The sequence below is a fragment of the Cetorhinus maximus genome, chromosome 6 (assembly GCF_964194155.1).
Source record: "Cetorhinus maximus chromosome 6, sCetMax3.hap1.1, whole genome shotgun sequence".
NCBI lineage: Eukaryota > Metazoa > Chordata > Chondrichthyes > Lamniformes > Cetorhinidae > Cetorhinus > Cetorhinus maximus.
Genome location: NC_135884.1, coordinates 72980642 through 73007682, shown reverse-complemented (window position 1 = coordinate 73007682; position 27041 = coordinate 72980642). Strand labels below are relative to the sequence as shown.

The 27041-nt window shown below is 43.5% G+C and overlaps 2 protein-coding genes across 2 annotated transcripts in view; both read left to right on the top strand.

The window, feature by feature from the left end:
* The window catches only part of LOC144681825 (testis-expressed protein 264-like), a 367242-nt gene that overhangs the window by 119730 nt on the left and 220471 nt on the right, over window positions 1-27041 (top strand). The window lies entirely within an intron of this gene.
* On the top strand, window positions 11-12694 carry LOC144681824 (E3 SUMO-protein ligase ZBED1-like). Its single transcript, XM_078543847.1, has 2 exons — window positions 11-75; window positions 9409-12694. Exon 2 carries the CDS (start codon window positions 9485-9487, stop codon window positions 11525-11527), a length of 2043 nt encoding a protein of 680 aa, XP_078399973.1. The 5' UTR covers window positions 11-75; window positions 9409-9484; the 3' UTR covers window positions 11528-12694.

The following is a 27041-nucleotide window of genomic DNA, read 5'->3' as shown; positions in this document are numbered from 1 at the left end:
AGTGTTAAGTCTGAAAATATGTGATGTCTGGCACAGGCTCTGTCTCGTTTCAGATATCTGCAGCCTGGGAGGGAGGTAAGGGGCCAGATCCATGCACACTCTCTGATACCAAACTGTTTTTTATAAACTAAACACATTAGCGTTTATGTTTGACATTTAGCTATTGTAATGCAACAAGTAATGACTAGAGCCTTGCATATTAATTTAAAATAATGTGTATGGGCTGGAGACATGGTCTATCTGTTTGGAGAAGGAGACTTACACTTAAGTGTTTGACATTTTATAGATAATTTTCATAGGTTCTGCAGTTTGGAATTGAGTCAATATGCAGTTCTAGTGATTGCATTCTGCACAGCAGAATAGTTCTTTCCACAGGCGGCTTCTATGTGTAGCTCCCTAAGCACAGGCCTCTTCTGTGTGCAGCTGAAGTGATACTCTTCATACATGACTAATATCACTCTGCTTTTATTCTTTGCCTTGCAGTTCATGAGTAATAGTTTGCTGCTAAATTATAATAATAGAGATAACTGCAGGCAGGTACTGTGCATTACTGTTTACCATCTGAGGCCTACAGAGACAGGCTTCTTCTACAGAAGTGATAATGTAGATTTATTTTATTTTAATGCAAGCTGGTCTACTCCTGCCTTTAATGAGCAGCAAATTATAGACATAACAAAGAATTAGAAGTTAGTGAGTGCATTTAATGACTTTTAATGTAGAATTTTTTGTGGCTCTATATTTAGTGAATGATGTTGACATAGCAATTCACAAGGCAGATTGAATGATGAGCTACATTGCCAAAACAATAGAATATCCATCAGAGGAGGCCATGATCAAGCTGCATAGCTCTCTAGCCAAATCACACATTGAATGTTGGTCACCAAGAGACAAGAGGCAGTGTGGAGCAGAGCCCCCAGCATGATCCCTGATGTTATGAGAAAAGACTGGAGACGCTAGGAGTTTTCAACCTGGGAGGAAGGGACCGAAGCGGTGATCTTACAGAAGCATATAAGATTCCTAATAGTATAGAAAAAGTTAGCCTGGAATATTGTGCCATAATTTGCTGTCAAAATGTGCTAAAATTAATGGCACTCACTATAATTTTATGTAATTGGCACAACTTCAGGTGTGAACCAGGTGTGAGGTTAAAGCAGAAACTCTAATGTTACAGTTTGGGATGTCTGCTGTTTCTTTCACGAAAATGGCACCTTGCTCTCTCGACCACCATTAACATGCATTGAATGGTGTGAAGTTCCTTTATCTGTGTGGTAAATATGAAATAAATACATCTTAGAAAGTTAACTCTTGCCCATTTTAGTCTTAGTACCCTTGTAACTGCATGATAATTGTTAATTGCTGCTAATTAACCTCTCTGGCACTGAAAATGAACCAAAAATTACAAGTACAGAGTCTCATTCCTTCGGATTTTAATTGTTGAAGGTTTTAAAAATGCAAAATTTAAAAGCTTCTTCTTACGTTTTCTTTGTCTCTTTTCTTCTCTCAATCCAATATTTTATCCCCTCTTCTCTTCCAAACCTGATTTGATATTGAATTCGCCCACTCCAATTTACACTTCCTTCTCAGCCCCTGCACTGTTTATTCCACAATCTTCCAGTCTGCTTGGTTAAGGACAGTCGCTTGCCCTGTTTCCTTCACTGCGCGGTTATCAGTTCACACTTTCAGCAACTTGCCAGGCTAAAAATTAAAAAAACCCGAATGTGCCAGGACAAGTCTTGCTAATAGCAGGCACTATTAGATACCCTGAGGCAACAAATTATGACCTATTATTTTAAATTAAAGTATGTTAGAAGCAGGTTCAAACTAGTAAAAGGTAATTTTAGGACTTGTATCAAAAAATTATTCAAAGTGTGATCAATATACATATGGAACAACTTTCAAACACAATAAGGGAGGCAAAAACCATGATATCATCTAACAAACATTTGGAAGCTACTGTGGTGGAGGAGACATTAGGATTTTTCTGGATAGATGTATTGAGATGGGTTGAATGGTCTTCCTCCTTTCTAATTATCGTGTGATCCTGTCCTTTGAGTATTTGCTTCTCACTCTGTCTGAAGCTATGCTATAATGTTAAATATAATCTGCTGCAGAATAGATGTTATAGGAATGGAATTGAGCATGCATTCATGGTCCCAACCTTTAGAGCAGAATTATCATTTCTGTAGCCTAAATGATATCAGTTCACTATTACAGTCTTCAGTTACAACTTGCATAGTGGGAAGTCCCTGATTATTGCCCCCTGCCTCTACATCCTTTAGCCGGGAGCACATGGTATTTTAGCTCACCCAGGCCACTGTTGCATACCGTTTATTGGTTTTAGGCCCTGCGAGTGCTTGACTTTTTTTTCCCAAGAATTCAGGGTGGATGGCACCTGTACTCCTCTGTGACTCTCAGAAGGTATAGGCTCATATGTGGAACTGATTCTCTGGTTTTCCTTTTTCCCTTAGATGGAGCACCCAAAGCCGTACTGAAGTCCTTGCAATGTCTCAACCATGGGGTTAACACCCAACTAAAATTGCCCTTGATGCTTCAGAAATTAATCTCCTGGACCCTGCTATGTGAAACTCAATGAGAAAGATCATAGGAGGATTATTTTGATTTTCATTTCCTTTGAACACTGGGCACTGAAGAGTGTATTCACTTTTCAACGTGCTTGGGAAGGGGTGGGCTCTGAGGGTGGATGTGTTGAGTGACCGATGGCCAGAATGTGGGGGTGGGGAAGTTAGAGGCTGCGAGTCATGTGATGAGATATCCAGGAATGCTTCCAATCAGAGTTGGCAACCCTGCTCGGATAATGACAGAAATTATTAGGTTAGAGATTCTTAACATGCTGCATGGGCTGGATTTTACCCCTCCTGCCCCGTCAGGCATGTTTTAGGCGGGGGCCGGGTGGGGACCACCATCTTACCTACCCACTAGCTGGCCCCCATAATGCACCAGGTGGACGAGCATTGAAATTGACGGCTTGCATGCCATATTTAAATAAATATTTAAAGGTCAATTGAGCTAGTTAACAAGCCAATTAACCAGGCTATTACGCTGCCCACACCATAATACAGTTGGCATGGACAGGTGGGCTGGAGTGGGCAGTAACATTTTTGAGGCCAGGTTGAAAAAGGGCAGGAAGGAAGGGGGCACATAATTCATAGGGGTGGACTGTGCACATCAGGGGCACCCATCCTCCCCACCCCCCAAGATGTCACTCTCACCTTTGTTTCTTGCTGCCTGCCATCCAAAACCCAGCCACCCTCTCCACTCTTCCTGGACTCTTCCCCCTCCTAAAAGCCTGGGACTTACGTGTCTCTGGCAGGCAACGCTCTTTCTCCTGCTCCTCCTTGCAGACCCGACAGCGTGCTACTGAGCTCTGGCACTGTCAGGTATGCTAAAACTGCCAGCCAGTCAGATAGCCAGCAGCTCTCGAAGGCAGGCCTTCCTCCCTTCTGACAGGTGGAAATCCCACTCTGGCCTAGTTTAGCCTGCCAGCAACATGTTATGGCTGTGGGGTGGGCTTCTTGATGGTGCATTGGCTGCCAGCCGACTTTCTTCCCATTGGGGGGGGAAAATCAGCCTTCCCCCCTCAGCCACATAAAATCTGAGAGCTGAGGGGTGCACCCTACCTGCTCATGGTCAATACAGTACTTACTTCTAAGTGCTTTCTGAAGTTGCTTTCACATTGATCTTGTGCTGCCCTCCTGCTGCTGACATGTGGCATGTGGGCCTCGCACAGAAAACAACATTTAACTCGTTCTTGCAGGGCATGAGACCAATTAACTGATGTGCAACAGTGACCTGGGGAAGCTCAACAACGATTTTTTCTTCTGGAATTGTAGAAAGTTACAGACCCCAAATGATCTTGATGTATTTGGGAACATGACATGGGGAAACGCAGCATCACCCTTATGGCTGCATGAAGTGGGACAAGGATTGCATCAGGACAGAAGGTTACCAGTGTATGTGTTTGAATGAATGGAAGTGAGTGCATGTCTGTCAGCCAAATGGAAGCATATTGTTTGTTTGTTGTTATAATATTATGATGGTCAAAGTCTGACGAGAGTGACCCCAGCCGTAGTTGTGGGTGGGACAAGAAGAGATTCCACCTCAAACAATATCTGGAGACACTCCCAAGACTTTGATGTAATGGCAATGTTAATTCTCAATAAATGTCTTAATCTACAGATTGTAGCATTTATGCATGCACAGAATTTCCAGATGCCACTCTATATTTGACCATTGGAATTTTGAAATCAAAATTTGACGCTTCGGTATTCCATTGTTTTGATTATAAGCCAATCACTTGGACAATTTAAAGATGTCTATGTGATCACTGAATTTGAATGATTCCAGAAAGTTTGAAGTATTTAAATTGCAGTATTCCTATTTCCACATGTATTTGTTTGTGGGCTTGCAGTCGTTGCTTTGGGGTTACCAGGAAGCCAATTTATCAAGTTGCAGATGAGTAAGTGTTGTGCAGGCTAAATATTTTTATTGCACAGAATAGACCTGGCTCTAAGTAACTTTATTCTACACTACTGTTACGGACAGGAGGGGGATTAATTTAAACAGCACTAATTTCTCCTCTCACCACCCGTCCGTAAACAGAAAGGTGTTTTGATTTAAAAGCAGAAAATGGGAAACTCAGCAGGCCTGGCAGCATCTGTGGAGAGAGAAAAATAGAGTTAACGTTTCAAGTCCATATGACCCTTCTTCAGAGCTAAAGAGAAGTAGAAATGTGATGGATTTTATACTGTTTAAGAGGGGATGGAACAGGTGGAACAAAATAGAAGGTCAGGAGCTAAGGAGAAATTTGACAAAGATGTCATAGACACAAGATAAAGGGAGTGTTAATGGAAGTGTTAAAGACTAAAGAAGGTGCTGATAGTGGTATAAAGGTACGAAAGCAAATAGTATTAATAGCAGAACATGGGTCAGTGCTCTGTGAAAGCACACCATAGAACCCAGTGACAGATGGCCTTGCTGAGGAGGAAGAGGGGTGTTGAGGAAAAAAGATAAAAAACATGAACAAATAAATAAATGGATTAGAAAAGGGGTAACGATGGATGAGAGAGTTCATGGTCTGAAGTTGCTGAGCCCAATGTTAAGTCCGGAAGGCTGTAAAGTGCCTAATCAGAAGTTGAGATGCTGTTCCTCTAGTTTGCGTTGGGCTTCACTGGAACATTGCAGCAGACCAAGGGCAGAAATGTGGGCCTGAGAGCAAGATGGTGTATTGAAATAGTAGGTGACAGGAATACCTGGGTCATGCTTGTACACAGCAAAAGTGGTCACTCAGTCTGCATTTAGTCTCCCCAATGTAGAGGAGACCACATTGGGAGCAGCGAATGCAGTAGACCAAGCTGAAGGAGGTGCAAGTGAAGCGCTGCTTCAACTGAAAGGAGTGTTTGGGGCCTTGGACAGTGAGGAGTGAGGAGGTAAAGGGGCAAGTGTTGCACCTTCTGCGATTGCATGGGATTCCACGTGGTAAAGGGATGAGGAGTTGGGGGCGATGGAGGAATGGATCAGGGTGTCACAGAGGGAATGATCCCTATGGAATGCTGACAGGGGTCGTGAGGGGAAGATGTTTTTGGTGATACATCATGCTGGAGTTGGTGGAAATTGGGAAGAATGATCCTTTGAATGCAGAGGCTGATGGGGTGAAAAATGAGAACTATCATGGTTCTGGACGAGAGGGGAAAGGGTGAGGTCAGAGGTGCGGGAGATGGGTCGGACACAGTTGAGGATTCTGTCAACCACCGTGGGGTGGAGCCTTGGTTAAAGAAAAAGGAAGACATGTCAGAAATGCCGTTTTGGAAGATATCATCATCGGAACAGATGCGACGGAGGCGGAGGAACTGGGAGAATGGGATGGAGTCCTTACAGGGGGTAGGGTGTGAGGAGCTGTGGTCAAGGTAGCTTTGGGAGTTTGTGTGTTTGTAATGAATATTGGTGGACAGTCTATTGCCAGAAATGGAGACAGAGAGGTCAAGGAAGGGAAGGGAAGTGTCAGTGATGGACCATGTGACGATGAGATCAGGGTGGAAATTGGAAGCAAAATTGATAAATTTTTCCACGTCCAGGCGAGAGCATGAAGCGGCACCAATACAGTCATCAAAGTACCGGAAAAAAAAATTTGTGGGAGTGGGCCTAAGGAGGAGTTTTTCTATCACCAGAATGTAGACAGAGTGGCCAAGGAAGGGAAGGGAAGTTCTGGATATGGACCATGGATCATTCATTACAAGCACACTGACTCGCACCTTGACTACAGCACCTCAGACCCTGCTTCCTGTAAGGACTCCATCCTATTCTTCCAGTTCTCCCGCCTCCATTGCATCTGTTCTGATGATGCTACCTTCCAAAACTGCGCTTCTGACATGTCTTCCTTTTTCCTTCACCGAGGGTTCCCCCACTGTGGTTGACAAGGCCCTCAACCGTTTCTCATCCATCTCCTGTGCCTCTGCCCTCACACCTTCCTCTCCCTCCCAGAACCATAATAGGGTCCCCTTTGTCCTCACTTTTCACCCCACCAGCCTCTGCATTCAAAGGATCATCCTCCGCCATTTCTGCCAACTCCAGCATGATGCCACCACCAAACACATCTTCCCCTCACATCTCCTGTCAGCATTCCATAGGGACCATTTCCTCTGTGACATCCTGATCCACTCCTCCATCACTTCCAACTCCTCATCCCCTTCCCATGCAATTGCAGAAGGTGCAACACTTGCCCCTTTACCTCCTACCTCCTTACTCTCAAAGGCCCCAAACACTCCTTTCAGGTGAAGCAGCACTCCTTCAATTTGGTCTACAGCATTCGCTGCTCCCAATGTGGCCTCCTCTACATTGGGGAGACCAAACACAGACTGGGTGACCACTTTGCGGAACACCTTCACTGTGTGCAAGCACTGTGTCACTTGCCATTTCAGCACACCACCCTGCTCTCATGCCCACACGTTCGTCCTTTTCCTGCTGCAATGTTCCAGTGAAGCCCAATGCAAACTGGAGAAACAGCACCTCATCTTCCGATTAGGCACTTTACAGCCTTCCAGACTTAACATTGAGTTCATCAGCTTCAGACCATGAACTCTCTCCTCCATCTTTACCCCCTTTTTGGTCCTTTTTATTTATTTTTATTAATTTTTAATTAATTAATTTATTTTTAAAAATCCTTTTTCCCCAACCCCTATAGGGCCATCTGTTGCTTGTTTCAATGTTGTGCTTTCACAGAGTGCTGACTCTTGTTCTGCTATTAACCCATTCTGCTTTCTTATCTTTATGCCACTATCAGCACCTTCTCTAGTCTTTAACACTACCATTAACACTCCCTTTATCCTGTGTTTATGACATCTTTGTCAAATTTCTTCTTAGCTCCCATCTATCTCTGACCTTCTATTTTGCTGTACTTGCTCTACCTCCCCTTAAACAGTATAAAATCCATCATATTTCTACTTCTCTTTAGCTCTGAAGAAGAGTCATACAGACTTAAAACATTAACTCTGCTTCTCCCTCCACAGGTGCTGCCAGAGCTGCTGAGCTTTTCTAGCATTTTGTTTTTATTTCAGATTTCTAGCATCCATGGCATTTTGCTTTTATTCAGGTGTTTTGATTTGTTTCCTTTTTAATAAGTGGTGGCGTATTTCACAACCCTCTGGTTCCTGTGATCCAATTCCTGCTAATAACCCCACAGCAAACTCGAGGTAGGATGAACTCAAAAGGTTAGCTTATTGCACACATTCAAAAACTGTGAAATGGAGGGTCTGCAATGTCCCCCTCCACTCACATATGGTAAAGAGAAGGGTAGAAAACATATTTCACAGTACAGAGACCACAGAGAAAATAAATATTGGTTCATGTGAGGTCCAGAATCCAAGTCCAATGAGGAATTCCTTCGTGGAGGTCGGCGGGCTGAAAACCGATGATGTAAGGTTTGATTTTTTTATGTGATGTTGACTTCACAAGATGAAATAGGCACACAGAGATGAATCGGTTTTTGTAGGCGATGGTACAGAACTTTCAGGAGAGGCAGGGTAAATGGGGTCAGTTATCTAGCTTGGCTAAATCTCCTGTGTGGTCTGTTAGTTAGATGTTAAAGCAGTAGACTGGAGCTTGCAGCTCAGGAAAGCAATATTAACATGTTCAACAAGCTAGTCTTAGGTCATGTGACCTTACCTTTTCACAAGGTCTTCAACAAAAGATGTTTATCCAGTGTCTGGAATTTGGCTTGGCCTTCAGGACTGCTAATATCCCCACCTTTATCGGTTAAAAGGAATGTTTGAGAGGCCATTGTCTTAGTAGACTGACTCCGCTGGCAAACCCGGTCTATCAAATGCAAACGGCCTTCGTGTAGCTCCCTTTGAAGTTGGGCTGTGCAGTCTCAGGTGGTCTGTTAGTAGCTCGTCGGAAATAATGAGGTGTGTCATTTCCAACACTGTGATGTGGCTTCCTTTGTTTTGGTGAGTCAGAGACAGTAGCTCACAGACACAGAGTCAGCCATCTTAATGGTCTTTGTTCACCGAAATGTCCAGTTTAAAATTAAGAGATAGCCATGAGGATATATTTTACTTTGAAAAATTTACAGTGTTAGGTTTTGTTCCGTCACACCACCTCCCTAAATCTTGAAAATAACCAGAGTGCCAACATCAAATTGAAACCTAATTTTAACAAACCATTGCAAAACTGAGTAAGGAGAATTTTATAGCAGGAACATTGTTTAGCAGCGGTGGGTTAGTCAGAGACCCTGCAACTTGATTTTTAAATTTATTACTTACTCATTAGAACATACTTTAATCCTGATTCCAACAAAATATTTTACTGTAGTCAGAAGAGGATTTCAGCATGTTAATGCTAATGTCTGATAAAAGAGTCGGCTTTGTTGGCCTGTCTCATGTTTTGGTCCTGAGTAGGTATTATGTGCGGTCTGACAATGGCTTTTCTGCACTAAAGATGCTTTCATTGTTTTCTCCTCAACCTCAGCTGCTCCTGTAACTCCATCATCTACCTTCCTATCTCTTGAGCATGTCTCTTTGTCTCTACTTTTGCCTTGCTCTATGTGTTGGCACCTGGTGCTTTTCCCCCTGGTTACTGTGGCTCCATTTGGCCACTTCCCTTTCCCACCGTCTCTACCAGCTAATGGAAACAGAAATGATCTTTTTGGAAGAAATAAAGGCATGCTTTACATTTTGCATTTACGGGAAATTTTGACAAATTACCTTTTTATTTATCCTTGCATTAATGTACATTGTAACCATAAAATGGCAACTTTTTGGGGGGCAGCGGGATGGCGAGGGTTTTTATGAAGGAACCATTGTATGATAATACATTGTTGTTCACAGAATTGCCCTAATGTGCAAATTAGCTTTTTTTTAATTGATAACTTGTCAACTTAAATTTTGTTTCTAGGCAGCTGGGCTGTCTGGTCCAATCACAGCTGTAACTGGATTCCCTACCTGTGTGATGGTGTCCTTTTGATCCTCTCATGTGCAGCAGCCCAGAAAGAAGACATTGTGCTGCTTTAGTTGTCCTGTTTTGCAGCACATTAAGGGTAATGGAAGGTGACGGTGACATTGTACATTGTGGATCTTCATTTGTGAAAATTGAAAGGCCTCAACTTGTGGAGAAGAGCAATACCACATCAGAAGTTTGGAGATACTTTGGCTTCCAACCTGGTTGTGATGGTAGACCAGAAAACATTGAAACCCCAGTCTGCAAAATCTGTTTCCGTGTCATTCCAGCAAAGGCCTCAAATACAAGTAACCTCTATGCACACCTGAAATCCCAGCACCCTCATATTTATATAGAGGTGAAGGGCAAACCCAACCAGGCACCAACCGCCACAGCTTCATCTGGGGAGCCAAGCAGAGAGCAGACGACCACCATGCGTGAGATCTTTCAGCGAAAAGATAAATTTGATCCAAAACCCAGGGAGCACAGAGAGCTGACCAAGGCAGTGACCTACTACGTCACCAAGGATCGGATGCCTCTGAGTACCATTGCCAAGCCTGGCTTTCAGCACCTCTTAAGCAAGTTCAACCCGAGGTATGAGCTGCCAAGCAAGAACTACTTTTCCAGAGTAGCTATTCCATCACTTTATGCAGACGTTCGCAAAGTTGTTGAGAAAGAAATAAAGAGTGGGGATTGTTTTGCTGCAACTGTTGAAACATGGACACGTCGGAGCAATGAAATGTTCCTGACATTCGGGGTTCAATATGTGGACAGCGATTGGATCCTCAAGAACCATTGTCTGCAGACTCAGTATCTACCAGATGAACACTCCGGTCAGAGTCTAAAGTGTGCCCTTGAAAATGTGCTGGAGGAGTGGGGGTTAGACCCAGTCAACCTTGTAGCTGTCACTACTGACAATGGACCTGCTATTAAACTTGCCTGTGAGTTGTTGGGTTGGAAAAGAATTAGCTGCTTCAGCCAGAACTTGCAATGTTCTCTCCAAAAGGGCCTTGAGGACTCGCGCATTGAAAGAATCATTCAGCTGTGCCGTCAAATATTTTCTCAATTTTCTCGCAGTTGGAGGAGGAAGCGAGATTTTTCTATAGCTCAGAGTCAGAAAGGCCTTCCAAGGAATTCACTGAAAGCAGATGTTAACAACCACTGGGGGACCACTTTGGATATGTTGGAAAGGTTTCTTGAGCAGCAGGATGCTGTCAGAACTGTATTAGCTCATGACCATAAGATGTGTCGTCTTGTTCCAACGTGGCAGGACATTGATGTCCTTGAGTCAATTATAAGTGTTCTGCGTCCTTTCCGTGAAATGACCGAAGCCCTGTCTTCTGAAAAATTCATTTCCATTTCGGCAATAAATCCTCTTATAAAACATATATGCAATGGTCTTGCAAGAGAGGAACAAGAGGAGTTAACTCTTGGTTTTCTAATGAGAATGAGAATCAAGCGAGACCTTGAAATGCGATATGGAGACCCAGAATTGGTCCATTTTCTGGAGAAAGTCACATTCATTGATCCCCGGTTTGGTCCCGCTTGCGTAGACAATCTGGAAAATGTCCTGCAGCAAATTAAAGGAGAGGTACTTGCTGGCAAAGTAGCTGAAGAATCATCATTATTTCAAATTGGCTTTGATGGTTCAACTGTTTCTCCATTGAGCTCTTGCAGCTGGTATGATCGAGATAGTCCAGGGCCAAGTCAGCCAAAGAAGGCCAAATATGGAGGAGGACTTGCAAAGGTCTTTGGAAAGCAGAGTGGAGATGGAGGTGCAGACAAAATGGTAACTACTTCAGTCTCACTCCAAGAGCAGCTTGATCGAGAGCTGGATTTTTATTTCAAGGAGCCTAAACTCTCCCTAGAGAGCTGTCCTCTTCAGTGGTGGAAAGCCACCCAGAATTGCCTGCCTTTGTTGGCAAAGTTAGCCAAAAAGTATCTCTGCATTTCTGCAACGAATGTAGCTTCAGAAAGAGCATTCAGCAATAGTAGTTTTGTACTTACTGAGTATCGAAGCAGCGTGAAGCCCAAACATATGGACCAGCTGGTGTTCTTGGCAGAAAATCTTCCGTGAGGAAAGGCTGTTGAAAAGATCTGCCTTAAAAATACAGAGCAGAATTGTGGCAACAATAATCAAATGTTCTAAGGATGCTCGAAAAATTATTTATATCTGGACTACCTTCAGGGTAGGTTTGAAAACGTGGAGTTGACCAGTAATTGTTAGGAGTGAATCTATTTTTTCCTGTCTACTTGCACAGTGGGTTGTTTGGCACCGCAAACATTCACCAAGAGCCATATAACTGAAATGTTCTTGCTACTTAGTTAACAGAAGTTGTTTGCCCCTTCTTATCTTTCCGTCCCTCCCTCTACCCCTAGATTGACGTCTCATGCTTCTGCGTTATGCTTCATTAAGAATGCTGGATAAGAACTGACAAAACTTACCTAGCTGAGGTATGACCGACAAGCATCCCTGCAATATAACTCTCAACCTTCTGGTTTGAATTTGTGCATTGACCAGCTTGAGCCATTAGGTTGGCTCCAAGCCATGGCATCTATGTTTTTATTCGGTTGACCAACCAATACATCAGTTGCACACTCCTGATATTAAAAAAAAAGTTGGCTTTTTTATAATCTGCTATGTATGTCATTTCTGTCAATGTCTTGTGATCTTATCTGATGCATGCTCAAGTGAAAGTTCCATCTGTATTTACAGGAATGAATCTGTAAAGTAATTCCAGTTAATAATTTCAGCTTATGGGGAAGTGCACACTGACTAAATATCAAGATTGAAGAACATGCTATATGGGGAGTAGATACTGATTCAGTGTCCCTATTAACCAAGTAGTCAGATGCTTTGAATATTTTAAAAACATGTTTGATAATGTAATTAACATGGTGCTTCTGACATTAGAGGCTCTTTATGGGTTATTTCAATATGAATGAGTAGGTGGAAGTACTGGAGTACTTAAATTGACTCTGCTGTCTGACAATATTTTATGCAGTTCATTTTTATCAAAGACCTTGTGTATAACACACATATTTTGTCCACAAATGGTACTGTCTGTAATACTTTATATGCCAACATAATGTAAAAATTGATAATGGGATTCTTTAAAGTAAACATTTGTACAAACATTTATGTAAGTACTTTATAATGGGAAAACAGTATGTAAAGATTTCAACATCATGGTTTGTTGATGAATCACTCAAATAAAAAAAAGCATGTAATTTTTATCAGTAACTGAAATTTCTAATGTCCAAGCTGTTTTAAACAAAATTTAAATTTAAATGTTACTTTTTCACTATTTAATTACTTAAATAACATTATTTAATTTAATCAATTGAATTGCTTCTTGTGTCTTTTAGTGTATTAAAATGTTCCTTGAAAATCTGAGCCCCTCTTAAAAGCTTAGGCTTGGGCTTGATAGTTTGGTCTAAAGAAGTGACTGTAGATGAAGACAGGTCCTGCAGATAGAGCACAGACAGTGTGTGTAGTTTCCCTGGATGTTTGAGTAACATTTAAGCTAGCTAAGTGAAATATATGGTCATCAACTGCTTTGTTTGCATTTGTGAGATGAATATTGGTTCAGTTACTGGGAGAACTACTTTGCATTTGTTTGAACAATGCCTTGGGATATTTTACATCTACCAGAAACATCTGACAGCTGCCAGTGTCTCATCCAAAATACAGCATTCGCTCAGTATTACACCAAAGTGTCAGTCTAGTTACGTTATGATTTCTGAATGGGGCTTGAACCACAACCAACTCACCCACAGGTGAAACTGCCACTGAGTCAAGTTATTTGTCATGTTCTTGAATTTTTAATGCTGATATTTTGGATTTGGCCTCTTCTTAAGCAAACCTTCTTCAATGTGAAGTATATGTTTTTTTCGCCCAGTATCTAAATAAATGATGGTGAGATCCAAGGATCACAACACTATTCCTGCAAACACCAGCAAATGGAATGTTTCATGTCCTGTATGTGACCCTCTTTTCAAAAAATGATTGATTGTACTCTCTGTAAGATCATGACTCAATCTCTAAACAGGCATAATTTATTTAAATGAGCAGCACACAATTTAAAACATTAGACCTGTGGTTGGTTTCAGCAATTTTACACTCCACCTGATTTTTTCTCCAATGACTACAGGAATATACTCTGCACACAGTAATTTCATAAAGGATTATTGTTCTACTGGCTTACATAATTGCCTCCATACTATCAACCTGATATGAGTCCCTAAGTGCTTGTCTTAAATATTTCCTTCTCTGTTCTTCTGGTAGGTGCAGTATAGGAGGTAGAAGGCCCCTGTGACTCAGTAAAGGGCTTATCAGATGTTTCTGGTCGATAATCTCTAGGAGCTCGGGCCTGGCAGCAGACTGCAGCAGTGTGGTTTCTGCTGGCCCAGCTGTCTTTCTGACATCAAAGTGGGAATTGATTTAAGGGGCTACGAGGGCTCAGACATGCTGTCGTTCCTGAGAGATCCTTGTAGGCTAGAATCAACAAGGGCAATGTTCCAACTCTGCTCCTGCATGCCACTTTGTAGATCAGAATTGCAATGTCTGTAATTTTGGTGCCATCATTTGATTTACTTTGACTTTTCTCATGATTTCTCCTAATAACTTGGAAGCTCCTCATTAAATTCCTGTATCTAGCTTTACACGGTCAAGATCTTGTTTATGTCAGAAACGATTGAGAAAAATTGAAGGCATTCAGTTGTATTCCTCTTCTTGGGATTGTAATCCCATTTGAATCATGCTGGGACCAGTGCCCTGGCGAATCACATAACTAGGGCTTTAAACTAAATAGTTGGCGGGGAGGGTTCAGTTGCATGGAAATATAAAAAATCAAAGTTTAAGGAGAGGGTAAGAGTGCAGGTTAGTGACAAGGCTGATTGCTATCAAAAAGTGAAAGGAAGGAACAGTGTGTGTGAACGCCATATTGCACCAAAGAACCATATAAGAGAAGGGAAAATTGACAATAGGGCAGACTTAAAGGGCACGTAGCATTCGGAATAAAACTAATGAGTTAACAGTGCAAATAGAGATGAATAGGTATGATTTGGTGGCGATTACTGAGACGTGGTTACAGGGAGAACAGGTTTGGGAGTTGAATATCCAAGGGTACTCAGTGTTTCGGAAGGATAGGCAGGAAAGAAAAGGAGGTGGTGTAGCTTTGTTAGTAAAAGAAGAGATCAGTGCTATAGTGAGGAATGATATAGGTACTGGCGAGCAAGACATAGAGTCAGTCTGGGTAGAAATAAGAAATAGCAAGGGAAAGAAGTCCCTGGTGGGAGATATCTATAGGTCCCCAAATAGTAGTTTAGCAGTAGGGCACAGTATAAACCAGGAAATACTGGGAACATGTAAGAAAGGCACAGCAATAATCGTGGGTGATTTTAATATGCATATATAGACTGAACTAATCAAATTGGCAAGGGTAGCCTTGAGGGAGAGTTCATAGAGTGTATTAGAGATTGTTCCTTGGAGCAATATGTTGTGGAACCAACCAGGGAGCAGGCTATTCTGGATTTGGTTTTGTGTAATGAGATGGGATTAATTAATGATCTCATAGTAAAGAATCCTCTAGGGAAGAGTGATCATAGCATGATAGAATTTCAAATTCAGTTTGAGAGCGAGAAACTTGAGTCCCACACTAGTGTCCTGGAATTAAACAAAGGTAACTACATAGGTATGAGGGCAGATTTGACCCTAGTGGACTGGGCAGGAAGACTACAAGGTAGGACAGTTGATGAACAGTGGCAGATATTTAAGGAGATACTCAATTCCTCCCAAGTAAAATATATCCCAATGAGGAAGAAAGATGATAAAAGGGGGAAAAAGCATCCATGGCTAAGCAAGGAAGTTAAAGATAACTTAAAGGCAAAAACTAAGGCATACCAAGTTGCCAAGGTCAGTGGCAGGCTGGAAGATTGGGAAACTTTTAAAGATCAACAAAGGGTTACTAAAAAAATAATAAAAAGAGCAAAGGTAAATTATGAAAGACAACCAGCGCAAAATGTAAAAACTGATAGCAAAAGCTGCTACAAGTATATAAAAGGAAAGAGAGAGCTAAAGTGAATGTTGGTCCCTTGGAGGACGAGACTGGGGAGTTAATAGTGGGGAACGCAGAAATGGCAGTGATGCTTAACCAATATTTTGCCTCAGTTTTCACAGTGGAGGATGCTAGTACCACCCCAATAGTAACAGGTAGCGCAGAGGATATAGAGAAGGAGGAACTTAGAACAATCACCATCACTAGAGAAAAAGTACTGAGCAAACTATTGGGATTAAAGGGTGACAAGTCCCCAGGACCTGATGGCCTACATCCCAGGGTCTTAAAGGAAGTGGCAGCGGAGATAGTGAATGCATTGGCTATAATATTCCAAAATTCCCTGGATTCTGGAAAGATTCAAGTGGATTGGAAAAATGCTAATATAATGCCCTTATTCAAAAAGGGGGGGAGGCAGAAAGTAGGAAACTATAGACCAGTTAGTTTAACATCTGTCGTTGGGAAATTATTGGAATCCATTATTAAGGAAGTAGTAATGGGGCATTTGGAAATTCAAAATGCAATCCATCAGAGTCAGCATGGTTTTATGAAGAGTAAATCGTGTTTGACCAATTTGCTAGTGTTCTTTGAAGATGTGACAGGCAAAGTGGATAATGGGGATGCTGTAGATGTAGTATATCTGGACTTCCAGAAGGCCTTTGATAAGGTGCCGCACAAAATATTAATACACAAGATAAGATCACACGATGTTAGGGGTAATATATTAGCTTGGATAGAGGATTGGCTAACCAACAAAAAGCAGAGAGTCGGAATAAATGGGTCTTTTTCTGGATGCCAAGCTGTAACTAGTGGGGTGTCACAGGGTTCAGTCCTTGGGCCCCAACTATTTACAATCTATATTAATGACTTGGATTCAGGGATAGAAGGTACTAGAGCTAAATTTGCAGATGACACAAAAATAGATGGGAAACTAAGTTGCAATGAAGAAATAAGAAATTTACAAATGGACATGGAAAGGTTAGGTGAATGGGCCAAAATTTAGCAGATGGAGTTTAACGTGGATAAGTGTGAGGTTATCCATTTTGGTCGGAAGAATAAAAAGGCGACTTATTATTTAAATGGAGAGAAACTTCAGAATGCTTCAGTGCAGAGGGATCTGGGTGTCCTTGTGCATGAATCACTGAAAGCTAGTATGCAGGTACAGCAGGTAATAAGGAAGGCAAATGGAATTTTGGCATTTATTGCAAAAGGATTAGAGTATAAAAATAGGGAAGTGTTGTTGCAATTGTACAAGGCATTGGTGAGACCGCACCTGGAATACTGTGCACAGTTTTGGTCCCCTTACTTGAGGAAGGATGTAGTTGCATTGGAAGCAGTTCAGAGGAGGTTCACTAGATTGATTCCAGAGATGCGGGGCTTGTCTTATGAGGAGAGATTGAGCAGTTTAGGCCTGTACTCGCTAGAGTTTAGAAGGATGAGAGGAGATCTAATTGAGGTGTTTAAGATGCTAAAGGGGATAGACAAAGTAGACGTGGAGCGGATGTTTCCCCTTGTGGGGCATTCTAGAATGAGAGGCCATAGTTTTAGGCTAAGGGGTGGTAGATTTAAATCAGAGATGAGGAGGAATTACTTTTCTCCAAAGAGTCGAGAATCTGTGGAATTCACTACCTCAGAGTGCAGTGGATGCTGGGATGCTGAATAAATTTAAGGAGGAGGTAGACAGCTTATAATGGATTGAAAGGTTATGGGGAGAGGGTGGGAAATTGGAGTTGAGGCCAAAATGAGATCAGCCATGATCGTAATGAATGGCGGGGCAGGCTCGAGGGGCTGAATTGCCTACTCCTGCTCCTAGTTCTTATGTTCTTATGTAATAGTTTGATTCATAATCGGTTGCATTATTTCCCTAGCTGCCATTGGTATACCCTAAGTGCTGTTTATAAAAACTGGAATGGCCGACAGCAATTTACTTAGGGCAAAATTTTTACCTTGGCGGGCGGGTGCATGCCTGACCTGCTTGAGCGTAAAATGACACGCGTTGACGTCAAGCGAACGTCCCAACGTCAACACTCAGTCACGCGATATTTTGGGTGGCAGGCAATTCCTGTTAAGGCCATTAAAGTTTCAATTGACTTACACTTTTACTGCCCGTCCCATCTTATGGTGGGCGGGCAGGTGATAAGGCCAAGTGGCCTTTGCACTTCTTAGGAAACCTCATCCAAGGGTGGGATGAGGTTTCCCAAAGCAAATAAAAATAAAAACTTTAATATTTAATTAATGACATGTCCCTGCTCATATGACAGAGTGACAGAGCAACTCTGTGCCTCAGAGAGATTCTCAAGTGCGCACTTGCGCAAAGTTCACTCTCGCCCTGCTCACCCTCCTCCTGCCTGCACAGACATCACTGAGTGCTGCTGCTTGCGTTTCACGCTGGGCGGGCCTTAATTGGCCTGGCAGCGTGAAATCACGGTCCGTCCCCGATCGTGGGCAGCGGGCGGCTTCCCGACCGCCCCTGCCGAGCCCACCCGACAACGGCTAATTTATGCCCTTAGTGAGGAATGTTGACACTGCCGGAGGCTCAAATGTGCCTGGGTTTTTCTTTTGCCCTGTAATTGAATGGATGATGCTGTGTGATGCATCTTATGCATGTTAAAATGTGTTTATGTATACATCTCAGACTATACCAAAGGAGAAAGAGCCGCTGGTAGTGAGGGGTGATGGGGGAATTTTAATATTCAGATGTCTTGGCAGTGGTGAGGGGTAAGAGAGGACCAGAAATCTAGGTTTCCCTGCATGTGTGGAGATTTAACTCCACAGTGTGTGTCTTTCATCGTTGACAGGTTCTTCACCAAGATGCTAGGACCACTTTTTTTTTGCTTCTTATAAATGACTTGGATCTTGGATCTTGGAATATGGAGAAAAATTTCAAATTTTGCCTATGATACCAAACTTGGAAGAGTGGCAAACAGTAAGGATGATACAAATCGCCTACAACAGGACATAGATAGGCTAGCAGAATATGCGGACAGGAATTTAATACAGAGACGTGTGAGGGGATGCATTTTGGCAGAAGCGATGGGGAGAAGCAATATAGACTTAATGACACAATTCTAAAGAATGTGAAGGAACAGAGGGGCTGGGGGTGCATGTGCATCGATCTTTGCAGGTGGCTGGACATATCAAGACCGTGGTTAGCAAAGTATATGGGTTCATGGCCTTCATAAAAAGAGGCATCGAGTACAAAAGAAAGTTATGTTGACCCTATGTAAAGCTCTGGTTAGGCCCCAACTAGAGTATTGTGCCCCATTCTGGGCACCACACTTTAGGAAGGATGTGAAGGTCCTTGAGAGGGTGCATTGGAGAGTTACCAGAATGGTTCCAGAGGTCTGCGGGGGAGACGGGGGCAGTGTTAGTTACAAGATTAGATTGGAAAGGCTGGAATTGCACTCCTAGGAGCAAAGGAGATTGAGGAGAGATTTGATAAAGGCGTATAAGATTATGACAGGTTTGGATAAGCTAGACAAGGAAAATCTCTTCCCATTAGCTTGATGATACAAGGACTAGGGGACACAGATTTAAGGTTTGGACAAGAGATGGGGGGGGAATGTGAGGAAGAACTTTTATACACAGCGAGAGGTAATGACCTGGAACTCACTGCCTATGAGAGTGATGAAAGTGGCGACAACCAACAATTTCTAAAGGAAATCGGATGGGTACTTGTAGGAAATAAACTTGCAGGGCTATGGTGAACAAGCTAAGGAGTAGGACTGGCTAGATTGCTCCGCAGGGAGCTGGCCTGGATTCGGTGGGCCAAATGGCTTCCTATGCTGTAAATGACTCTGACTTAATGGCAGTCTGACAGGCTTATCTTCAGTCAGGCAGGATACACTCCAAAGAAGGCTAAAGCCATAGGTAGATCCAATCCCAGACTGTGTGTTGGGGTAGGAGTGGGGGGGGGGATGGGGAAGATCTGATTACGAAGAGGATTAATTAATCCCATCACCCATTTCCCTTACCTTCACAATGTAATTGACATTAACAAAACTTAACAATACAATTGACGCAAGATTAACAAGATTTCCCAGCACTTTTTGTTTTTATTTCAGAGCGATGCATTGGTTGGAAATAATTGTGTTCCTCTGTATTCTCACTGGTAGAGGTGACAGAGCAGGGAGGTGCTGTTGAAGTGAGCTTGGTGAGCTTTTGCACCGCATCCTGTGTATGCTGCAGCCACAGTGTACCGGTGGTGGAGGGGAGGAAGTGCATTTTGAGACCTGTGGCATGGCACCGATCAAGCGGATGATGATGTTGAGCTTCTTGAATTGGTAGCAGCTGCTCCCATCCAGACGGGTGGAGAGACTACTAACAACACTGTGCATTTATGTAGCATGTTTAATGTAGTAAAATGGCCAAAAATGCTTAATGGAAACACTAACGAACAGAATTTGACCGAAAGTTCACAGGACAGGGGATTTTTTTAAATTCTTTAATGGGATGTAGGCACCTCTGGCAAGGTCAGCATTTGTTGCCCATCCCTACTTGCTCTTGAAATGTTGTGGCTTTTTAGGCCATTTCAGAGGACAGTTAAGAGTCAACCACATTGATGTAGTCTGAAGTCACATGCAGATAAGACCAGGTAGGGATGACAGATTTCCTTCCCTAAAGGACATTTGTGAACCAGATGGGTTTTATATTCCAGATTTAGTAATTGAACCCAAATTTCCCCAGTTGCTGTTGTGGGATTTGAATCCATGTCCCCAGAAAATTAGCTGGGCCTCCGGATTACTAGTCCAATGACATCACCACTAAGCCTTCTCCTCTCTGCTCCTCTCCGCTCCCCTCCTCTCCTCTCCCCTCCTCTCCCCCAAATAGCTACTCGTCCGATAAAATTCAGCAGTGTGGAACAGAGATTGAGGAGGAATGCAGGCCTGGAGGAGGTTATAGAGATAGGGAGAGGCAAGGCCCTGAGGGGATTGAAAACCCGGATAAGAACTTTAAAAATGTGGTGTTGCCAGAACAGGTCCAACAGGGTTGGTGGGTGAGTGAAATCTGGTGCGAGTTAGGATACAGCAGCAGAGCTTTGGATGAGCTCAAGTTTACACAGATGCAAGCTGGGAGGCAAATCAAGAGAGCAAGGCATTTAAGGGTAAATGACTAAGGAAAAGCTTGAAGTGTAACAGTAACTGAGTTAAACCATTTGTCTTTACCCCAGTCTCACTAATGCCAGAACAGTTCGGCTGGTAGATATGATGAGGATCCTTTTTTAAGAAGTGATTTATTGTTCATCCTTGCCTTTCTGCTACCTTTAAATGTTTGACCTGCGGTACATTTTTTTACGGATTGAGGTCCAGATTGCTGCCCATATTCCTTGTATTTGCAAGGTGCCTACATGGCATCTCTATAATGTCGATTCCCTTTCAAGATTGGTCACAGTGTCTGGCTGGGTAATTGTTCGGCAGCTTCTACTCTGTGAGCTTCATTTCTCCGAAAAGATTGCGATTAGTGATAAGTGGGAAGGAAGTGCTTGATGTTGTGGCCTAGTTTTCAGACAGGTTTACTTGATGTTCTGTGCTTAACTGTGTGGTTACCTCATTAAAGGTACCAGAAACTTTGATCACCTCCAAAGCTGATTACTAATTTTTAACCTTAGAAATATTGATCATGTGCTCAGAATCAGCAAAGATGAGCAGTTGCTCTTTGCTGGGAGCAGTTCATGTTTTGAATTTTCCATATTGGGTTTACTACACCAGGCTGTGTTCTCTCAGTGTATTTGTTGTTTAAATGTAGCTGTGCTTGAAATTGGAGGGAACTTATGAAACCTCTTCCTTGTGCAATTTGTTTTTAATTTATTCTCATGGTGTTGGGCGATAGTGACAAGGCTGTCCTTATTGTCCATCCTGACTAAATGGCTTGCGAGGCCATTTTGGAGGTCATTAAGACTTAGCTACATAATATGGGACTGGAGCTCCAAAGATGGTAGGTTCCTTTCCCTGAAGGACATTAATGAACCAGTTAGATTTTTAATAACAACCCAGCAGCATTCACCCTCCTCTTCTGGTGCCAGTCCATCAATTACCAGATTTATTCAATCATTTTCACAAATTGCCATGGTGGGATTTGAATTCTCAACTCTGGGCTGCTAATCCGATGCCATAATAAAACAGTCTGTGACTTGTTAAAGCTGGGCTAAAATTATCTACCAACTCGCATATAAAATAACACAACTCCAGTTTTTTGATCATCCTGATAAGCCTTGATAAACAGGAAGCCAGCTGTTGATCAGAAGTGTGTAATGAGGTGAGATCTCCACAAACACACTTGTGAAACTGCTAACTGACTTCACCCCGTTACTGCAGGGTGACGTCAGCATGACTGCCAGGCAGCAGAATGCATAGCAACATAGCCAAATAATAACTCATGAACTGAGGGAGTTCTTGGTGGTGTGGTTGTGCTTCCAGCTGTTTTCCTTTCAGATTTCACACCCCCACCTCCCCCCACCACAAAAATCTGACAGGTAACCTGCTTTCTAGGTTGTCAACAGGCACTAATGTAATGTTCAGGGGAAAATTCTAGTTTATACTTTACAATTTATTTGGAAAGAAAGCTACATTACACCTCAATTTGATGTGATTGCCTAATAAAAAAGAATCTCAAATGTTAACACAACTCTTATGAATCCATGGTGCTCTCATAGGCCACATTTGAACAGAATATATTTATATGTATAGTATACTTTTCAAATGTTCCAATGTATTTGGGGCATTGCAAATTCTAATCTGTAATACCTTAAATTAGCATAAGACAGTGCTGATTGGTCCTTCTATCAGCTGACTATAGTATTTGGGATAGCACTAAGTTCCCATGCAGAGCCATTCCATGATCGGATGCTTAATTTCCAATCTGAGGGGCTGGTAATGCCAGCGGTGTAATGCTTGAACCCCACCAGTAATTTTCAGGCCGATTTTTCTTTGTTATTAAACTGTAGCCAGCAAGAGAGGGATTAAAGCAGATTTTTTAAATACTTATGGATGGTAGATAAGTATTGGTTTTTGAATGCCTGATGGTTTTGCATTCCATCAATATAGGTGGCCAGCTTTGCCTGTCCTCGGAACTAGAGAGTACACATGGCAGTGATGCTGCCAAAAGAAGGTGTGGAAAAAGCAAAGCGAGGTGTAAATTGTGTTATTGAGGAGGTGTAAATGAAGGAGCTCCAACTGTGGTGGCAGCTTAGGGTGGAACCATCTGCACTACTGTGTGGAGTCCAGGCTGGCCTCTAACACATACACACGCACACACAGACACACACATATCCAGGGGCTGATCCATAAGAGGGCGTTGCTGGTAGTTGCTTCTTCCAACAACTCCGGATCAGGGCTCTCACTTGTAACTCATTAGCAGTAAGGCCCATGCTGTTGAGTAGCACTTTCCGTTGTCATCCCATCTTGTGTGGGATGTGAGTGTCTATATAAACTATAGTACTTAAGGGGCAGTCGCAGCTTTTTTCACAACATTTCAATTTTTTTCTCCCTAATTTTTCTTTCATTGTGTCTGGATGATGTCAGTAAGGGGCAACATTTAGATTTTTAATCATTCATGGAGTGTGAGCCAAAGCCAGCATTGATTGCCCATCCTTAATTGCCCTTGAGAAGGAATTGGTGAGCTGCCTTTGTGAACTGCTGCAGTCCATACGGTGTAGATATTCCCACAGTGCTATTAGGAAGGGAGTTCCAGGATTTTGATCGAACGACAATGAAGGAACAGAGATGTATTTCCAAATCAGGATGGTGTATGGGCTTCGAGGGGAACTTGCAGATGGTGAAGTTTCCATGTGCCTGCTGCCCTTGTCCTTCTAGATGGTAGAGGTCATGGTTTTGAAAGGTGCTGCCAAAGGAGGCTTGGTGAGTTGCTGCAGTGCATCTTGTAAATGGCTGCTACTGCACCAATGATGGAGGAAGCCAATGCTTAAGGCAGTATAGGATGCCAATCAACTGGCTGCTTTGTCCTGAATGGCGTTGAGCTTCATGCCTGTTGTTGGTGTTACACTCATCCAGGCAAGTGGGGAGTATTCCATCACACTCCTGACTTGTACTTTTGTAGAGGAGGCTTTGGGGAGTCCCAACCTCTGACCTGCTGTTGTAGCCACAGTCGAAAGCAGACTGATGGGACAGTAATTAGCTGAATTGGATTTGTCCTACCTTTTGTGGACAGGACATACCTGGGAAGTTTTCCACATTATCAGGTAGATGCAAGTGTTGTAGCTATATTGGAAAAGATTGGTTAGGGGCATGGCTAGTTCTGGAGCATAAGTCTTCTGTACTACATCCAGGATATTGTAAGGGCCTATAGTCTTTGCTGTATCTATTCCGCTCAGCTGTTTGTTGATTTTACGTGGATTGAATCAGGTTGACTGAAGGCTGGCATCCATGATGCTGGGAACCTTAGGAGAAGGCTGAGATGGGCCATCCATTTGGTGCTGCTGACTGAAGATGGTTGCAAATGCTGTCGTCTTGTCTTTTGCATTGATGCTTGGCTTCCCCATTATTGAGGATGGGGATGTTTGTGGAGCCCCTTCCTCCTGTTAGTTGTTTAATTGTCCACCACCATTCACAACTGGATGTGGCAGGGCTGCAGAGCTTTGATGTGATCCGTTGATTGTAGGATCGTTTAGCTCTGTTTATAATCTGCTGCTCCAGTGTTTAAAATACATGTAACCATGTATTGTGGATTCACCAGTTTAGGTTTCTCATTTTTAGGTATGCCTAGCATTTCTCCTGACATGTTCTCCCACACTCCTCATTGAACCAGGGTTTGTCAACTGGCTTGATAGTGATGGTAGTTATGAGGGTTCACAAGGCCATGAAGATACAGATTGTGTGGTTGAATACAATTCTGCTGCTGATGCCCCACAGTGCATCGTCGATGCCCAGTTTTAAGCTACTTGATCTGTTCTGAATCTATCTCATTTAACACAGTGGTAATGCCACACTATACAATGGAGAGTGTCCTCAATCTGAAGACAGGCCTTCGTCTCCAAAAGGATTATGTGGTGGTAATGGACAGACACATCTGCAACAAGTAGTTTGGTGATGATAAGGTCAAGTAGATTTGTCATATTGTTGGTTCCTTTACCACCTGCCACAGGCTCAGTCTAGCAGCTATGCCCTTCAGGACTCAGTCAGCTCGTTCAGTCGTGGTACTAATAAGGCCACCCTTGGTGATGGGCATTGAAGACCCCACCCAGAGTACATTCTATGTGTTTGGTATCCTCAGTGCTTCTTCCACATGGTGTTCAACTTGGAGGAGTACTGATTCAGCTGAGGGAGGGCAGTAAGTGGTAATCAGCATGAGGTTTCCTTGGCCTTGTTTAATTTGATGCCATGAGACTTCATGGGGTCCAGAGTCAATGTTGTGGATTCCCAAGACAACTCTCTCCCAACTCTACAATAATGTATTGCTACCTATGGTTGGTCTGTCCTGCCGATGGACAGGGCATACCCAGGGATAGTGATGGAGGATTCTGGGGCATTAGCTGTAAGGTATGATTTAATATGACTGTGTTAAGCTGTTGCTTGACTAGTCTGTGGGAGAGCTCTCCCAATTTTAGTATAAACCCCCAGAGGTTGGTGAAGAAGACTTTGCAGGGTCTGACTGTGCTGGCTGTGTACTAAGGATGGGACAACCCTGCTGCTTTTCCCTTTGACAATTTAGCAGAGATCAGGAACCTGCTGTGTGAGGATTGGGGTGAGAACCTTCATTCTTCAACTTGCCCCTGTGTATAGATAGTCACAGAGCACAAATGCTCTGTTACAATGCATTATATGATAAAAAGCTGGCCTTTGCAGCATTGAATTTATTGCAGGGAAATTTGAGTTTAACTCCCTGGGCAGAATCGTCCCAGATTTGCACTCAGTTCCGTGGGTTGAGGGGGGGAGGGGTGCATTTTATGCGCTGGCCGTGATGGTGGCTTTTCACATCGTATTGTCCCAGTCCAGCCTCATTAATCATGCATTCCTGGGAAACATGCCAGGTTGCTAGCGGGATGCCCTCTCATTCGCCCGCCCTGCATCACCTCTGTCCTTCAGTAAACTGGGTGCCATATTTAAAGGTTGCCCCTGCAAAGAGCGAGTACTCTTCAAGGGATAGGAAGCTGTTGTGAACTGATGGCTGCCAAAGGGAGGAAACGTGCTGCCCTCAGATTTAGCGACGCCTCTCTCGAGCACCTAATGGACGCAGTGGGGGTCCGCCATGATGTCCTCTACCCCCAATCCTGCATGGGAAGCAGTGGTCAGTGCCAATGCCCTGCAAAAGAGGACAGCCACCCAGTGCTGCAAGAGGGTGAATGATCTCTGCCGTTCCGCCAGGGTAAGTCATTCTTCTCATCGCTCTCAACCCACACACTCACAAACCCATCACACATCCACAGGGATCTCACTCACTGCCAGTTCAAGGGACATCACCATTCACTCTCTCACACACACCTTCATTGTCCTCATCCCATCCATGGCACCCCTCACCACCCACACATGCCAGGTGTACTTATGATCTGGCCTGGCAGGCATCCTGCTTACGCTGTCTCCATCTGTATTCATGCAGGTCAAGCTAGCACACAACAACAGGACGAGGTCACAGACTGGTGGAGGAATGCCTGACATCAAGGTCCTCACGGACTTTGAAGGCAGAGCCATCCAGCTGGCCGGCGAGGATCTGGACCGTTCCTGTGCTGACGGTGAGGTCGGCGCTGCTGTACCAAGTGAGGATCCAGCCGTTCAACATCCATCAGGCAACCATGCTGTGAGTGATGTGTCCTGTTTCACAGCACTGCCATGCACTAATTATCTCTTCTTGCTTTCGCAGGCACATCTGGGAAACAGCCAATGAGTTCACAACCCAGGGCCTCGACTCAAGCTCTGAGGACACCTCGGAAGAGGAATCTGCTGAAACCTTCATTGAAGTCCTGTGACAGCGCTGACCCACACCCTCCACCAGTGTAGACACACACCTTGATGGCACCTAGATTTGGAGTAGCCTCGGGATCACAATCTGGTGAGCACATCACTCTTTCTGATCCACAGCAGGTGGAGGCAGGGACTTGCCATATTTCTGGCACTCGGAGGACTGCTGGAGGCCAGAACGTTACTGAGTCTGAGTCAGATGATGTGCCTCTGGATTCAGTCATGTCACAGTTGCTGAATCTGCAAAGGCAAGCTCGGGAACATCAGGAAGGGATATCTGCTGCACTCCTCAGATTGCAAGGCATGATGGAGGAATCCGTCCGCCTTTAGGCTGAGGTGATAGCACTGGCATGCCAATGCACCAAGGTCAACGCTGTTAGGATGGCGGCTGCCATGGAGACCTTGGTCCAGGACATCACTCCTGCACTGCTGCGTGAGCTTAACTCCATCGCTGATGCAGTAGTTGTCTCCACAGTGTCAACGTGAGACAGGTGCAGGGCAGCTCAATCTCATCCAGCTTTCCCTTTTCCTCAAGGAGTCAGCCAGGGGCCCTTGAGCACCCACAGGGAGGAGGATCAGCAGGTGCACACCCCAGGGCCATCCACCCAAGTGACTCCGGATTGAG

Coding starts and splice junctions, on each gene's coding strand:
- LOC144681824 (XM_078543847.1), top strand. CDS start 9,485: ATGTGCAGCAGCCCAGAAAGAAGACATTGTGCTGCTTTAGTTGTCCTG.